Genomic DNA, 17,078 nt, shown 5'->3' on the forward strand with positions numbered 1-17,078 from the left:
AGCTGGAGGGGTGAATAACTTCCTCCTGGTGCCTTAAAAACAAACACATTCTGGGCAGCCCCTGTGCTATGGGACAGCTCCCAGATGGCTCAGTGGTAAAGAATCTGCCTGCCAATGCAGGAGACCTGGGTTTCATCCTTGGGTCTGGAAGATCCCCTGGAGTAGGAAATAGCAACCCACTCCAGGATTCTTGCCTAAAGAATCCCAGAGACAGAGAAGCATGGTGGGGGTCACAGAGTTGGACACTGAGTGCGCACGTGCACACACATACACAGATAAGCTCTGAGACAGGCACCAGACTATAGCAATGAGGAAGATTTTGTGCTGGTGGAGTGGTCATAAGGAAGGCGTTCTGGGCCAGGGGACTAACCAGCAAAGGCCAAGAGAATCTACCGTGGTCAAGGTGGTCTGCAGGAGCGTGGGGAGGGGCAGCAGCGGGGGACACGTGACCTGGGTGAGGACGCGTGGAAAAGGACTTCATGCCGAATCATTTTGAGGTCAGCAGGGTTTCTTAATCTTAGGTACAGGTAGGGGTTTTACGTGACCTGCGATCCCACGTCCTCCCCATCCCTATCTGCAATGTTAGGTCCAATTTAGGTGTTTCTAGTATGTGAGCTTCTCCAGGGAGGTCCACAACTTTCCTGAAAGTATCAAGAGTTCTGTGACCCAAATCCTGTCAAACATCCCTGCTCCTGTGAAGGGAGAACTGTTGCAGGCTCGGAGCAGAGACGAGAACTTGTCCATCCCCCGGGGCTCCCAAGCAGATGGGGCTCAAAGGTCAGGACCTGCACTTGGGCCTGACACAGGGCTGCTCAACCTCCCAGGGCAGGTGGGGCCCTGCGCCTCCCAGAGTCACATCCGGGGCAGGCCCGCCCTAACCCACGGTGCAGTCGGCAAAGCCCATACCTTTCACTCCCCTTTAGCTCTCCTTCTTCTCCGCCTGCTTCCTCTTCTCAGCTTCCACCTTTTGCTGCTTTGCTTCCAATCGTTTTCTCTGGTAGACTTTGACTCCGGCAAACGCCAGGCAGAGGATGAGTGTTTTCGCCGCCAAGATATACAGCAGCAGGGGGAAGTGTTCAAGCACCTTAAAGAAGATAAAAAACTCGTGGAGACATTCGATCATGGATAAGGAATTTTCTTTCACATCGCTTCACTCAGCACACATCTCCTGTGCACCTTGTTAAGCACTGGGCACTAGGCTGGGTGGGGGGCCTCCCGGACGCAGGAGAGATGAGGGCCCGGTTCCAGGTTGCAGGCAGCCTGGTTTCAGGTGCCCTCCACCACCCCCTGGCTGCCGGCTTCACAGATGCCATGGCTGTGCTCTCTCACAACCTGACCATGCACTTTACCCCTCAGCCCCTGTGCCTGAGGCAGCGGCACGGTCTGCAGTGAGCAGCTGGAGCCAGGGGACTGGGCACAGCCCCGCTCGGGCCACTCACTGACCCACGCACAGCACGTGCGACCCGCACTGGTCACTTGACTTTCCCCAGCTTCTGCCTCTTCACCTGCAAAGGGAGGCTGGACCAAATCTTCCTTCTGAATCTCCACCCTTATGGGATGCGATGATTGGCTCTTGGTTCCAGCTATGCGTTAGCACTGGTATTTGAAGGTAAAATAAATATACAAGTAAAATACAGTAAGACTTTACTGCAAAATAAAGTAAAACTTAAAATGTTAAAGCTTGGCTACTTAATTCACTGTTCCTGTAATTCTTTTGTTGGACGGAAGTTTTAACCCACTGGCTAAAATGAGAACTGGGGAATAACTAGGGGATTGGAATTGCTCACTTTGTGCATGAGCAGGCTTTATTATGAAATTCTATATATCACAAGTATCTCAAGGCAAATAGTATACTAGTTTGGGAAACACGATTAGTAGGACCTGAATAATAATTATGAGCTTTTTGTGTGTGATTAAAAATTCTTTCCCAGATAAAGTAAAAAGCTATGCCTTAAGTGAAATGCCAGGCATCACTTAACTCTATGCTGCTCTGGGACAAGGAGACCCTTCCAGGGAGACTGCATTTGTCCCTCCCTCTGATGGTTTAACTAAAGCTGATCTGAAACGGGTTAATGAAAACTTCAGCCGAGAACAGTCCGCTCCAGATGTGGAGGGCTGTGAAAGGATCTGAACAAGGACTGGGTCTACACCTTGTTCTACAAAGGAGGAGAGTAAAGCTCAGGGCCGGTGGCAAGCCCCCGCATCACATGGCTAACTCAGGAGGAGCGAGAGTTGGAACCAAACACTCTGACACCTATGCCAGCCGTCTTCCCACTGACTCTTGATTTCAATGAAGTGGAATTAACTGACATCAATAAGTTATGTCCCAAGAACACTCTGAGTAACTAGATAATAGTTTTCAACCACAAAATTGGGTTAATCAGTAAAGAATAAGCATAACCTATACACTTCAGAAAGCTCACTCTGGCAAACAGTATAAAAGACCCTGACGAATGCAACCTGTTTCGAACACTGACTTGGTGTCCAGGCCCTTCCTGCCTCAGACCTATGGCTGATCTCCTGACTTCCCCAACAACCCTCCAACTCATCTAATTCATCTAATTTCTTGAAGGGTCACATCTTAGAGGTGAGGCTTGGCTCTACATTCATAAGCCAGCTAAGAAAGAAAAGATGTTAACTTTTACCTCCTTGGAGACAAAAATCACCAGTTTGGAGATATAAACTTCATTTTATGTTCACTGGGACTGCTCCAGGCTGAGCCCTAGTTAGCCCTAGACACTGGCAAGTCACTCCCTCCCAATTCTCTCCATCCCTATGGATGAGCCCCTGGAGTCCTGTCATAATCAGACCCCTATCACAGCCCACAGTTCATGCCTGAGTGCTGAGTCGCTTCAGTCGTGTCTAACTCTTTGCGACCCCATGGACTATAGCCTGCCAGGCTCCTCTGGTCATGGGATTCTCTAGGCAAGAATCCTGGAGTGGGCTGCCATGCCCTCCTCCAGGATAATCTTCCAGACCCAGGGATCAAACCTGCATCTCTTGGGTCTCCTGCACTGGCAGGCAGGTTCTTGACCACTAGCGCCACCCGGGAAAGCCCAGCTCACAGTTCTCCAAGATCTACACCCAAAACTAAGCTCTAGCAGCGACAGGATGTACATAGAAATCAGAAGCTAGAAACCCACTGAAATAGAAGCATGTCAACAAACAAAAGCCAGAGAAGTGGTTTTGGTATTTACTTTCTTTTTAAAGGCTGTGGGGAGGAAGCGGAAGTTTGGGACTGAGAGCGGGCAGTGCAGTGGGAGTCAAGGACACCACACAGGCTAAAGCGAAAACTTTCAGGGCCACGGTTCCTGCAACTCTTTCAGGCAGGTGTGCAAGATCTCTCAGTTCAGTTCAGTTCAGTTCAGTTGCTCAGCCGTGTCCAATTCTTTGCAACCCCATGAACTGCAGCACACCAGGCCTCCCTGACCATCATCAACTCCCAGAGTTCACCCACTCATGTCCATCAAGTCAGTGATGCCATCCAACTATCTAATCCTTTGTCATCCCCTTCTCCCCCTGCCCTCAATCTTTCCCAGCATCAGGGTCTTTTCCAGTGAGTCAACTCTTCACATCAGGTGGCCAGAGTATTGGAGTTTCAGCTTCAGCATCAGTCCTTCCAATGAATATTCAGGACTGATTCCCTTTAGGATTGACTGGTTGGATCTGCTTGCAGTCCAAGGGACTCTCAAGAGTCTTCTCCAACATCACAGTTCAAAAGCATCAATTCTTCAGCTCTCAGCTTTCTTTATAGTTCAACTCTCACATCCATACATGACCACTGGAAAAACCATAGCCTTGACTAGACGGACCTTTGTTGACAAAGCTTTTTAATATGTTGTCTAGGTTGGTCATAACTTTCCTTCCAAGGAGTAAGCGTCTTTTAATTTCATAGCTGCAAGCACCATCTGCCGTGATTTTGGAGCCCAGAAAATAAAGTCAGCCACTGTTTCCCCATCTGTTTGCCATAAAGTGATGGGACCGGATGCCATGATCTTAGTTTTTAGTCCTATGAAATCTCTTCCTTTGATTTCCCTTCTAACAAAACCCTCAGATTAACTCCCAAACCTTCAGGGAAGTGAATCAAGAAAACATAGTTGGGTGGTCTAGCTCTGCATCAGTTTTTTAAATAAACGCCGGTACTCATGTAATGAGAATGACTGCCTTTTAAAATTTATTCTTGGCCGCCCTGCGGCATATGGAATCTTAGGTCCCTGACCAGCGATCAAACCCCTGCCCCCTGTGTTGGGAGCTCAGAGTCTTAACCACCAGACCACCAGGGAAGTCCCGCGATGACTGACATTTTCAATACCCCCAGATGCTGAGGTACTAAGGCACTGGGTGCTTGCTGTTGCTGACTGCTGCTCATGGCCACAGGCTGATGGAGGTAGACAGGGAAGCACAGGATGTATTGGGGGTCCCACAGTCCTTTAATCTCCTGCAGAGGGGGTCACTGCAGTTTGGGCAGAAGGCCATTCCTTTCAGACACTACCTGGAAGGGCTCCTGGTAGCCCTGGAGCTGTGTGTCTGCCCAAAGGTCACGAAGGTACAGGCGGTTTTTGTACAATTTTCTGTACAAAACTGTGTTCCTGACACAGGAAAGGACTCCTGTGCCAAGTCAGGTTGGCCTGGGCAGTCAAGTGGGTTGCTGTCACTGCACAACTAAAAAGAAAGCCTTCTCTGTGCAATGGCTCACCGGGATACATCAGCACCACCCAGGAACTCGTTCACCCCCAGGCCAACGCGATCAAACTCCAGTGGGTGGGACCGCAATTCATATTTTAACTCGTCGAGGTGGTTGTGAGACGCACTCTGGCCTCGGAGCACCAAGCACACACGCTGGCCCTTGCTGATGCGGCCTCTGTACCAGCTGCCGCCCCGTCACCAACTACTCGCTTCAGCCTCTGCCCATGCTACAAACCCTTCAGTACGTCTCAGCCCATGCTGCGCCTCGCCCCCATCGCCCCACGTGCTCTCATCCCCCTGTCTTTCCTTCCTGGCCTTTCTATGGGCAGCTCTGGAACACCCCACACGTGTGACACGCGCGTTCCTACATCTCTAAGCCCTCAGAGTGTCTTCACTCCACCTCCTGAACCTTGGCCAGGCTCCTCCTAGAGAAGAGTCCCCAGAGCCCCACTGTGCGGCCTCTAGGACCCATGGGGCTGGGGAAGAAGGGGGTCCGAAGCTGAGCACCGAAGAATAGATGCTTTTGAACTGTGGTGTTGGAGAAGACTCTTGAGAGTCCCTTGGACTGCAAGGAGATCCAACCAGTCCATCCTAAAGGAAATCAGTCCTGAATATTCATTGGAAGGACTGATGCTGAAGCTGAAACTCCAATACTCTGGCTACCTGATGTGAAGAACTGACTCATTGGAAAAGACCCTGATGCTGGGAAAGATTGAAGAGAGGAGAAGGGGATGACAGAGGGTGAGACGTTGGATGGCATCACTGACTCAATGGACATGAGTTTGAGTAACTCTGGGAGCTGGTGATGGACAGGGGAGGCCTGGCGTGCTGCAGTTCATGGGCTCACAAAGAGTTGGACACAACTGAGTGACTGAACTGAACTGTAGTCTCCTGACTCCCTGATCCTGCTTCCAGATCTTTCCATTTCCTGTGATGAAAGCCAGTGGCTGTTCTGAATCAGAAAATGCTTATGATAACTGAAAAATACATATAATGAGATCCTAAGTTTGGAGATATACACATTACACACATATATATGAAAAACGTGCGGAGAAAATACACCAAAATTGTTAATATTAATAGCAGCCATCTCTGGATAGTGAAAAGACATATGATTTTGACTTGATCTGATTCTTTTCAAAGCGTCTATTTTCATGACTGCCCTAGTAGCCACCCTGCACCTACCCCACGCCACTTCCTTAGAGGACATAACGTGACACCCCCCTGTCCCTATAAGACCCGCCCACTGTGGCCCACAGCCTTCTGCAGGCTTGCAGCTCACAGGACACTCTTTGGTTACCCTTGAACTTCTGCTTCCACCAGCTGTATTGAAGGTTTTACAGGGGTCAGCTGTGTTTATGCCAGTCAATATATTTAAGTAGCACTTGATGTCATAATGGATAATCTATTTAAATATGGCACTCATGAAATATGACCACAGAAAAGAAAGGCTATTTCCATGAGAACTAAGGTGTCTGTTTTGAAAGACTCAATTTGAATTAGAAAAAAAAAAATACTGTTGGCAACACAAATGGGAAAGATTAAGGAAGAGTGTAAAAATCAGGAAGGATATTGTATGTTGACTGCTTCTTAAAATCTTTTTCATCCACTTTGAAGAAACCAAAATGTGAGATTATAGGTGAAACTTCGAAGGGGTGGTTTTTGCGAACAAGGTGAGGCACATCTGAGGGCAGTCAACGTCCTCCCAAAGAAAAGTGAAAGTGAAGTCGCTCAGTCGTGTCCGACTCTTTGCGACTCCATGGACTGTAGACCACCAGGCTCCTCCGTCCATGGGATTCTCCAGGCAAGAATACTGGAGTGGGTTGCCATTTCCTTCTCCAGGGGATCTTCCTGACCCAGGGATCGAACCCAGGTCTCCTGTATTGCAGGCAGACGCTTTAACCTCTGAGCCACCAGGGAAGCCCCCCAAAGAAAAGGTCTTCCTCCGAAAGTCTGGTGAAAAAAAATGTACATTTATGTGTTCACTTAAAGTATTATATATCATGATTCCTGCATTTTCTTCTTTTTTTTTCTTAGTCCACTTATCTCTACAGAACTATTCTGAATTTTTACAATCAGGAGAAAGAAAACCCACAAGCCATAAATGTTTGATGATATTCTTACCTTCCAGTTCATGCTGGATCAACTGGGGCTCCACTCCTGGTCGTGTGGGCCACGCAGACAAGGAGGAGAGGGAACCCGGTTGGGGCAGGTCCCACTGTTCTGATGGAGAAGAGAAGAAACAGGTCAATTTGAGTTTTCTAGACAGACCGCCTTAGGAAGACTTTTCTCTGATGGGGAGAGAGGGCCCACGAGCCAAGAGAGCAAGCTCTGCAGAGAAGAGGGTTAGTCCTCCCCAACGAGTGAGACAGCCTCGGCTCTTGCTGAGCAGAACGATCTCCTTGGCTGCTCTTGACCCGGGAAGGGAGCACAGCCAAGCAAAGGTGTTGGCCCTGCTCCTAAGGGAAAGCATGCTCCCACTCCATTCATCTGTGGACAAAGGTGCCCAGGCCCTAATCTGACCCTCTCCCCACCTCCTGCCCTGAATAAGAGCTGGTCTGTGGATGGGGGTATCATTTTATGTCTCGGGTCCTGTGAGTATTAATTAAAGGAATACTGTTTTGCTTTAGTGTTCATTTATTGATTTACTTATAAATTTGGCTGCATCAGGTTTTAGATGTGGCATATGGGATCTTTTATTGTGGCTCTCAGGCTCAGCAGTAGAGGTATGTGGGCTTAGCTGCCACATAGCGTGTGCAATCTTAGTTCCCTGACGAGGACTGAACCCTGCACTGAAAGATGAATTCTTAACTGCTGGAACACCAGGAAAGCCTCAAGCTAAAACTGGTTTTCAAAAATATCTGGTGGGAAGGGAATCAAGGATGGGGGAAAATTGTATTAAGAAAGTCATTCCGACCTTAAAATTCCCTCTAAAACGTCAGGGAGCTGGAGGGGAAGGTGAAGCGGAAAAGACAAGGCAGGGATACGGCCAGGACACAGGATTTGCTCTGAGGCCTCCCACGTCACTATTTTAGACCAGGACACATACCCCACGAGTCAGAAGACCTGAGCTCTAGATGGAGGGCCTACACACTCTGGGAAGTGACTGCCCTCTGGAGGCCTCCATCCCATCTGTAAATGAAGACAGGGAGTGTCAACTACATGGGCTCTGGGGGCCTCTACTTCTACCATTCGGAGACTTTCAGCGTTAGGAATCACAGCTTCACTTTACTGTACCCGGCCACGCTAAAGTGCACTGCGTGCCAATAACTCAGCTCGTCTTCACACCTGCCCCAAGAGGTGTAGTTTATCGTCTATACTCTGGAGTACGTGTGTGTGCGTGCACACGTGCACTGTCATGTCCAACTCTGTGCAGCCGCACGGATTCCTCTGTCCACAGGACTCTCCAGGCAAGAACACTGGGGTGGGTTGCCACGTCCTCCTCCAGGGGCCCTTCCTGACCCAGAGACTGAACCTGCACCTCTTAGGTCTCCTGAACTGGCAGGCGGGTTCTCACCACTAGTGCCAGTTCACGTGACAGCAGCACGTCCACACTCACAGTAGGGACTGGGATTGTAACTCATCCAGTCCGGCCCCAGAGTCTGATCTTAATGGAGACAAGGAGCTCTGCATTAAAAATCACAGGGATACCTTTCTTTAAATGGACTTACAATTAGGATTAAGAAAAATTCACAGGCCTTTAGAATGGGGAAAATGAGATAAACTTCAGACATGTTTTTTGAAAACTTTCACTTACAAAAGCATCTAAACTTCACATCCAAGGTCATAGTATCTCGAATACAAGCAAGCAGCTGGCACAAGATAGCCAAGCTTTCCCAGGACTTTTCAAAGTCAGATAAGCTCACGACAGGAATTTACACCATAAATCTGTTTAAATGAGATGACCATGATTGAAGACACTCATGTGCTAAGGCACTCAGTGTCCAACTCTTTGCGACCCACCAGTCTCCTCTGTCCATGGGATTCTCTAGGCAAGAACACTAGAATGGGTTGTCATGCCCTCCTCCAGGAGATTTTCCCAACCCAATGTTCAAACCCAGGTCTCCCACATTGCAGGTGGATTCTTTACCATCTAAGCCACCAGGGAAGCCCGAAGGTGCTCATTACCTTCGTGTATAAAAGATTTGTCTATAAGGAGCAGTAGATTCTGACTGCCCTGGAAAATATGTTCCCAACAGGTTACAACCTGTTGCTGGAATTTTCACTTTGAACAATCTCTGATAATCTCAGGAATGATCCATGTTGTAAATTAAAATGTCTATGCTGGAAAAGATTGAAGGCGGGAGAAGGGGAGGACAGAGGATAAGATGGTTGGATGGCATCACCGACTCAATGGACATGAGTTTGAGTAAACTCCAGGAGTTGGTGATGGACAGGGAGTCCTGCGTGCTGCAGTCCATGGGGTCACAAGGAGTTGGACATGAATGAGCGACTGAACTGAAGGTTGTATCAACTTTATTTTTCTCACCTCTATTTTTATTGAGTTGTCTACATATATAAGTAGACAGGTTTGGCTGTTTCCACACATTTTCTGAGACCAAATGACTTACTTAGTGAAGTCAGTTAGATATTAATTAGCAAGGTCAAGGACCACAAAAGGTGCAAAAAAACTTATAGGAGGAAGTAAAAAGAATGCCTGGTGGTCTGGCCCTCTGGCAATCATGTGCTAAGTTTACTAGTAGTGTGATCTTGGATGAGTCACTGGGCCTCTCTAAACCTCAGCTCCCTACTCTGTAAATTCTCCTTCAAAGACTAGATTATAAAAACATTAAGCACCAGGCTCAGCGTATGAAAAACACTAAACAAATACCAACCATGACTGTTCTGATAAATGTCTTTCCAGTAACGGACATGGTAAGCTGAAGAACATAAGCAAGTGGTGGCCAGGGCAAATGAGACAGCAGGGCATGGGATAAAGAACCTCACAGGATGACCAGAAAAACTGGAGCTCTGTACTCTACGCTTGGTGGCACCAATGACAAGGAATCTGACCTGGGGGCAGTCCATTAGCTTCTCCAAGCCAAAGTGTTACCATTTTAAAAATCCAAAGAACAGCGCTGCAACTGTGAAATTCCTAAGTCACATTCTCTTTGACATCACAGCATCTAACTGTAAAAACATTACTGGCAGCTGCCTCATCGTCGTATCTAGAGTGACAAAATTCCATCTCTTCAGGAAAGAAAAACGTTTAAAAGTCCATCTGCAAAGCAGTGGAAGGAGTGTGTTGAGGGTGGAGGAGAAGGCAAATTAATCAAACTCGTTCCCACCCACTGCCTCCAAATGATAAACTCTTCCCCAGTTAGTTCAGTTCAGTCACTCAGTCGTGTCCGACTCTTTGCGACCCCATGAATCGCACCACGCCAGGCCTTCTTGTCCATCACCAACTCCCAGAGTTCACTCAGACTCGTGTCCATCAAGTTGGTGATGCCATCCAGCCATCTCATCCTCTGTCGTCCCCTTCTCCTCCTGAGCCCAATCCCTCCCAGCATCAGAGTCTTTCCAATAAGTCAACTCTCTGCATGAGGTGGCCAAAGTATTGGAGTTTCAGCTTCAGCATCAGTCCTTCCAAAGAACATCCAGGACTGATCTCCTTTAGAATAGACTGGTTGGATATCCTTGCAGTCCAAGGGACTCTCAAGAGTCTTCTCCAACACCACAGTTCAAAAGCATCAATTCTTCGGCACTCAGCTTTCTTCACAGTCCAACTCTCACATCCATACATGACCACTGGAAAAACCATAGCCTTGACTAGATGGACCTCTGCTTTTGAATATGCTATCTAGGTTGGTCATAACTTTCCTTCCAAGGAGTAAGCATCTTTTAATTTCACGGCTGCAATCACCATCTGCAGGGATTTTGGAGCCCCAAAATAAAGTCTGACACTGTTTCCCCATTGATTTGCCATGAAGTGATGGGACCAGATGCCATGATCTTAGTTTTCTGAATGTTGAGCTTTAAGCCAACTTTTTCACTCTCCACTTCACTTTCATCAAGAGGCTTTTAGTTCCTCTTCACTTTCTGCCATAAGGGTGGTGTCATCTGCATATCTGAGATTATTGATATTTCTCCCGGCAATCTTGATTTCAGCTTGTGCTTCATCCAGCCCAGCGTTTCTCATGATGTACTCTGCATGGAAGTTAAATAAGCAGGGTGACAATATACAGCCTTGACGTACTCCTTTTCCTATTTGGAACTAGTCTGTTGTTCCATGTTCAGTTCTAACTGTTGCTTCCTGACCTGCATATAGGTTTCTCAAGAGGCAGGCCAGGTGGTCTGGTATTCCCATCTCTTTCAGAATTTTCCACAGTTTATTGTGATCCACACAGTCAAAGGCTTTGGCATAGTCCAGAAAGCAGAAATAGAAGTTTTTCTGGAACTCTCTTGCTTTTTCCATGATACAGCAGATGTTGGCAATTTGATCTCTGGTTCCTCTGCCTTTTCTAAAACCAGCTTGAACATCAGGAAGTTCACGGTTCACATATTGCTGAAGCCTGGCTTGGAGAATTTTGAGCATTACTTTGCCAGCATGTGAGATGAGTGCAATTGTGCAGTAGTTTGAGCATTCTTTGGCATTGCCTTTCTTTGGGATTGGAATGAAAACTGACCTTTTGCAGTCCTGTGGCCACTGCTGAGTTTTCCAAATTTGCTGGCATATTGAGTGCAGCACTTTCACAGCATCATCTTTCAGGACTTGAAATAGCTCAACTGGAATTCCATCACCTCCACTAGCTAAATTACAGGTTGCCACTCAGCCATTTTTTCAGCTCCCTGCAGGACTCCAGCAAGTGAGAACAACTGAGAAAGCTAAAAATATCAGCAGGCTAGTGCTCTGCTGCCATATGTACACCCAATGCAATCTTAGAACCAGGAGGCAGCTGGTGTCTCAGGGCTGAACTACAAAAGCCAACCAGATGGGGACCGTTTTGAAAGACATAAAATCTATGAAGTGCAGGAAGTTTTAAACTTCCCCTGGAACTATCCAGTCTTAGCTTTAAACTCAAAGATAACAGTGGCTTAGAAAGAGATGGCTCTATTTCCATTACTGCAAAAATATCCTGATTTTTCCTTTGCTAGATTTCTCCTAAAGAAAACAGAAAAACTACTGGCTTATCTTGATTAGGCTAATTATAGCAATATGAACAAGGTATAGTCCACAATTTCATTCTTGCTCCACCTAACAGACCCAAGGGTCGGTCCGTCTCTTGGTGTTTCACTCCAGCCATTCATTACGCTGTGTCCTTAATCTGAATTTCCCGAAATTGCTCTCATTCCCAGCCTCTTTCTATCCCAACCCTTCACCCCATCATTTGAAGTAGTGATGAGTGCGTAGAGGGGCGGCGGGGTGGCGGGGCGGCGGGGTGGGGCGGCGGGGCGGCTGTAGTTCCAGATGAAGTGGGTTTTATCAGTTGGGCTGACTTCTGAGCCCCACGCCGGGGTCTGCGGGGGTTCCCAGAGCGAGGAACTGGGCCTCTGCCCCTCCGTGATTTGGAGGGCCAGGTAAAGGTCCTCTCCAGCCTCCGCACTGGGGTTGGGGGCAAAACTTGCCCCACCCAGACCCGAGGATGAGGGCCAAGGGCGACCACCGCTACCCCACCTACACAACAGGGCGTCTGGGACTTTCGCTCGCCCCCAAACCTCTCTCGCTTGGAACCACATCTGGGTCCCCCTCTTCGGCCTGCGTGCCAGCCTCCACATGCCTCCCCCCTCCCACCCCCTGCCACTGGATCCGTGCATTTTGGGGTGCCTGGACAAGCCAGCCAGGCCGGACGCTCCGCGGGGGTGGGCCGTGGTGGCTGGCACCCCCACGGTCCCGCTGGAGAGCGTCAAGGAGAGAAAGCGCGAACGCGATGCCTGGGCGCCCCCAAAAGAGCAGCCGGATTTCGGTCCGGAACCTGCGGACACCGACACCGCCCACTTACAGCTCAAGGCCGCGGAGGATCCAGCTCCCGGACCGCGCGCAAACCACCACTCCCACAATGCCGCGGGGAAACTACACGTCCCGAAATGCACCGCTCCGCGCGCCGGCGCAATGAGCCTGCGCACATAGTGGGTAGGCGGGGGCGCACACAAACCACGATTCCCACCATGCCGCGGGGAAACTGAAGTGAAGTCGCTGAGTCGTGTCCGACCCTTTGCGACCCTATGGACTGTAGCATACTACGCTCCTCCGTCCATGAGATTTTCCAGGCAGGAGTACTGGAGTGGGTCTTCCTGACCCAAGGATCGAACCCAGGTCTCCCACACTGTAGGCAGACGCTATACCATCTGAGCCACCAGGGAAGTTCACGGGGAAACTACACGTCCCGAAATGCACCGCTCCGCGCGCCGGTGCAGGGAACCTGCGCCGCTATGGCGGATAAGCGGCTCCGGGGCGCAGTGGGCCCGGGCCACGGAGACAGTTTCCCGCTTCTGGAATCCGCGCTATGGGCCCGGGCGGCCTTCGTGCGGCCGCAACATGGGTCACTGGACAGACTTGGCTGGGCCAGGGGCGAACTTCCGGGGCGTGGGCCAGGTGTTTTCGTCCACGCCGGGGGAGGGCGGGGCCACGTTCTTGTTCTCCACTGACCGGAGCTCGAGGAGGAGGACGGCGGCGGGAGAGCGGGGCGTCGCGGGGCCCATCCCCTCAGCTGTCTCTCATCCTTGTGTGTTCCTCGGTGTGTGCCGCCGAGGGCAAGAGGGTCCCCAGTTCAGTCGCTCAGTCGTGTCCGACTCTTAGTGACCACATGGACTGCAGCATGCCAGGCTTCCCTGTCCATCACCAACTCCCGGAGTTCACTCAAACTCATGTCCATTGAGTCGGTGATGCCATCCAACCATCTCATCCTCTGTCGTCCCTTTCTCCTCCTGCCCTCAATCTTTCCCAGCATCAGGGTCTTTTCCAGTGAGTCAGCTGTTTGCATCAGGTGGCCAAAGTATTGGAGTTTCAGCTTCACCATCAGTCCTTCCAATGAATATTCAGCACTGATCTCCTCTAGGATGGACTGGTTGGATCTCCTTGCAGTCCAAGTGACTCTCAAGGTGTCTTCTCCAACACCAGTTCAAACCCATCAATTCTTTGGCCCTCAGTTTTCTTTATAGTCCAACTCTCACACTGGTACATGACTGCTGGAAAAACCATAGCCTTGACTAGACAGACCTTTGTTGGCCAAGTATATATGCTGTCTAGGTTTGTCATAGCTTTTCTTCCAAGGAGCAAACATCTTTAAATTTCATGGCTGCAGTCCCTATCTGCAGTGATTGTGGAGCCCCCCAAAATAAAGTCTGTTACTCTTTCCACTGCTTCCCCATCTATTTGCCATGAAGTGATGGGACTGGATGCCATGATCTTAGTTTTCTGAAAGTGAAAGTGAAGTCGCTCAGTTGTGTCCAACTCTTGGCAACCCCATGGACTGTAGCCTGCCAGGATCCTCTGTCCATGGGTTACTGGAGTGGGTTGCCATTTCCTTCTCCAGGAGATCTTTCCAACCCAGGGATTGAACGCAGGTCTCCCTCATTGTAGGCAGACATTTTACCATCTGAGCCACCAGGGAATGTTGAGCTTTAAGCTAACTTTTTCACTCTCCTCTTTCACTTTTATAAGAGGCTCTTTAGTTCTTCACTTTCTGCTTTAAGTGTGGTGTCATCTACATATCTGAGGTTATTGATATTTTTCCTAGCAATCTTGATTACAGCTTTTGCTTTATCCAGTCCAGTATTTCTCATGATATACTCTGCATGTAAGTTAAATAAGCAGGGTGACAATGTACAGTCTTGACATACTTTCCTGATTTGGAACCAGTCTGTTGTTGGAACCAGTCTGATGTGGGTCCTCAGAAGTTTCCAAATTTAGCCTTTATATTCTCTGCCAAAAATGCATTCCTTTTCCTTTGGGATAGTGGTAGGGTGACCGTTACTAGGTTCCCAGATTCCTTCATTCAACAAGCGCTTAGTAAACCAGAGTGGAATTTGAGCCCAATCCCAAGTGAGGGTGCGAAGTGGACGCCCAAAATTCCAGGGTAACAACAGGGAAGTTCACCCTTTTTTGGTTGAGGAAACTGAGGCAGGGGGAGGTTAAGTGGTTGATTCAAGGAAATGTGTGAATTGGAGTGGCAAAATTGATATTTGAACCCAGGCAGTCTCATGGAATCCTGTTGGGAGTGCAGAGGAAAGGACAAACTGAGGGACTGGGGAGTAGGGGGTTAGTTCTGTCAACAAGTTCTGCCAAGTTTTCCTGGAGAGAGTAGCAAAAATAGCTTTGCTCTAAGCACTTTGCAGCTATTGTCTAATAAAAGTCTTACAAGCCTATAAAAGACATGATGTGACTATAACCATTTCACAGATGGAGAAACGGAGACACAAACTGATTAAACTGTTCAGGGTTTTAAAGCCAGCAAGTGCCAGAGCTGGGACCTGAATCTGGGTAATCTGAACCTCGACTATCAGGGCAGCCACTGCCATGGGTTCCTATTCAAATGGCTTCTGAGCTCTGCTGTAAAAAGTGAATGGGACTCAGTTTATATGGATCAACCGGAAAGAACTCTAAAAGCAGACGGGTGGGAAAGAAAACCAGCAACTTGTTGAAACTGGCGTTTTTTTAGTTGCCAGGTTGAATGTGGCAAGGCTGGGTTCAGTGGGAATTGATGCTGGAGTGACAAAGTGGAGCAGGTACCAGCGGCTGTAGACCTGAAATGCTGGTAAATATTGGGCATTTCTCCTATTCCCCCAAAGTGAAGTTGGCTGCTAACCATCTGTGTTGGCTCCATACTTTAGGTGATGATAATAAAATGTACTTAATTAGGGGAACCTAGATATTTTCCCCCTTAATTTGTTTTTCTGTGTCAAAGATAAACAAAGCTTGACATCAGTTGAAGTGTAAAGGATGGACTTTATTCAGTAACTATCACAATAGGGAAGAGAACCCAGCATAAACCAAGCTCGGTTTGTACAGAGGTAACTGAACATTTTAAAAGGAGAAGGAGGGGGACTTCCCTGATCTGATCGCTGGACCAGAAACTAGGATCTCACTTGCCTTCGGGGAACTGAGCCCACGTGCTGCAGAAAGCGGAGTCTGTGTGCCTCAACAAAGACCCAGCGCAGCCAAAATTTAAAAAAAAAAAAAAAAAGAGATAAGGGGTTGGACAGCAGCTACTTGAGCAGAGTCTGGTGGAAATTCATAAAAAGTGAAGGGGACTGGGTCAACCACGTCTGAGTCTGTCAATAGACACTTACCTGGAGGAGAAACAAAGTTCAGCCTTTATGACTGGAGGCAGTGGTGCAAGTTAAAGCTGTTACCTCCTTGAATGCTAGCGTATCAAAGAGACAAGGCAGTTCTGGGTGGTAAATGATTTATACCTCAAAGGAGGAGAAAAAGGATTTATAATCGAAAGGTTTCTAAAGTAAATGCTCTAGCAGGGATTCAGGGCTGATTTGTCTACCACCAGGTTTTGGCCTGAACAAATAGTACATTCTCCTGGCTCCTCCTCAAGTTTTCCTAGGCAGGCACCTTAAAGCAGGCCAGGATCTCCTTAGGGATGCAGGTAGTGTTTGTTCAAGTCTCTTAGTGTGAGGAGGTAGATTATATCTTTTGTGCCAAGAATCTGCAAGGTTTTTAGGCCAAGGTTGAGGTCATTTCAAGAAGAAGGTTCAAAGGAGCCTGACCAGGGTTTGGTCAAGGAGGTAAATTTGGTCAGTCAGTAGAAACCTTGGATTCCTGTCTGGATCCAGATCCAAAGCTGAGATTTTGTTGCCCGAGTTGCTGCTCTGGTTGTTCAGTTGCTCAGGCATGTCCAACTCTCTGTGACCCCATGGACTGCAGCATGCCAGGCTTCCCTGTCCTTCACTACTTCCTGGAGTTTGCTCAAACTCATGTCCATTGAATCAGTGATGCTATCCATCTGCTGCTCTGGGCATGTTGATTAAAATGTTCTGGAAACTTCCCTGACAGTCCAGTGGTTAAGAATATGCCTTCCAAACTACTCTCTTCTTTTGTAAATGTTTAACAATTTTTCATAATAAAACTAAAAAAGAGAAAGAATCTCCCTTCCAATGAGGGGACATGGATTTGATCGGGGAACTGGTCAGGGAACTAAGATCCCACATGCCGCAGGGCAACTAAGCTTGCATGCCACAACTAAGACTGAATGCAACCAAAATAAATAAGCAAATTAATTAATTAAAAAAAGTTCTGTGTGGTTCAGCATTTCTGGGTTTCTCATCTAAGGAGAGAAACTACTCTTGCCATAAATGCTCTTGGAATATGGGTGGCTTTCCTCAACAGTGTATTTAATGCTTCTGTTAGCACAATCGCATGCTTGTTATTAGGAAACAGACATACTGTACTTCACTCTAAAGAGACAAATCTTGTAATCCATATAAGATGCTGAAGAAGGACT

The 17,078-nt window shown here is 48.2% G+C and overlaps 1 protein-coding gene across 3 annotated transcripts in view; it reads right to left on the reverse strand.

Annotated features, from left to right (window-relative positions):
* Window positions 1-12,688, reverse strand: part of SMIM11 (small integral membrane protein 11) — a 29,419-nt gene extending 16,731 nt beyond the window's left edge. For all 3 annotated transcript variants that reach the window (XM_042229307.2, XM_027978009.3, XM_027978003.2), the window contains exons 1-3: window positions 12,627-12,688; window positions 6,811-6,909; window positions 907-1,084 (exon numbers count right to left, since the gene is read on the reverse strand). In XM_042229307.2, the coding sequence (XP_042085241.1) occupies window positions 920-1,084; window positions 6,811-6,822 (177 nt within the window). In that variant the 5' untranslated portion in view covers window positions 6,823-6,909; window positions 12,627-12,688 and the 3' untranslated portion in view covers window positions 907-919. The remainder of the gene's footprint in view (window positions 1-906; window positions 1,085-6,810; window positions 6,910-12,626) is intronic.
* Window positions 12,689-17,078: the final 4,390 nt, after the last annotated feature.

This window comes from Ovis aries, chromosome 1 (assembly GCF_016772045.2).
Source record: "Ovis aries strain OAR_USU_Benz2616 breed Rambouillet chromosome 1, ARS-UI_Ramb_v3.0, whole genome shotgun sequence".
Lineage (NCBI taxonomy): Eukaryota > Metazoa > Chordata > Mammalia > Artiodactyla > Bovidae > Ovis > Ovis aries.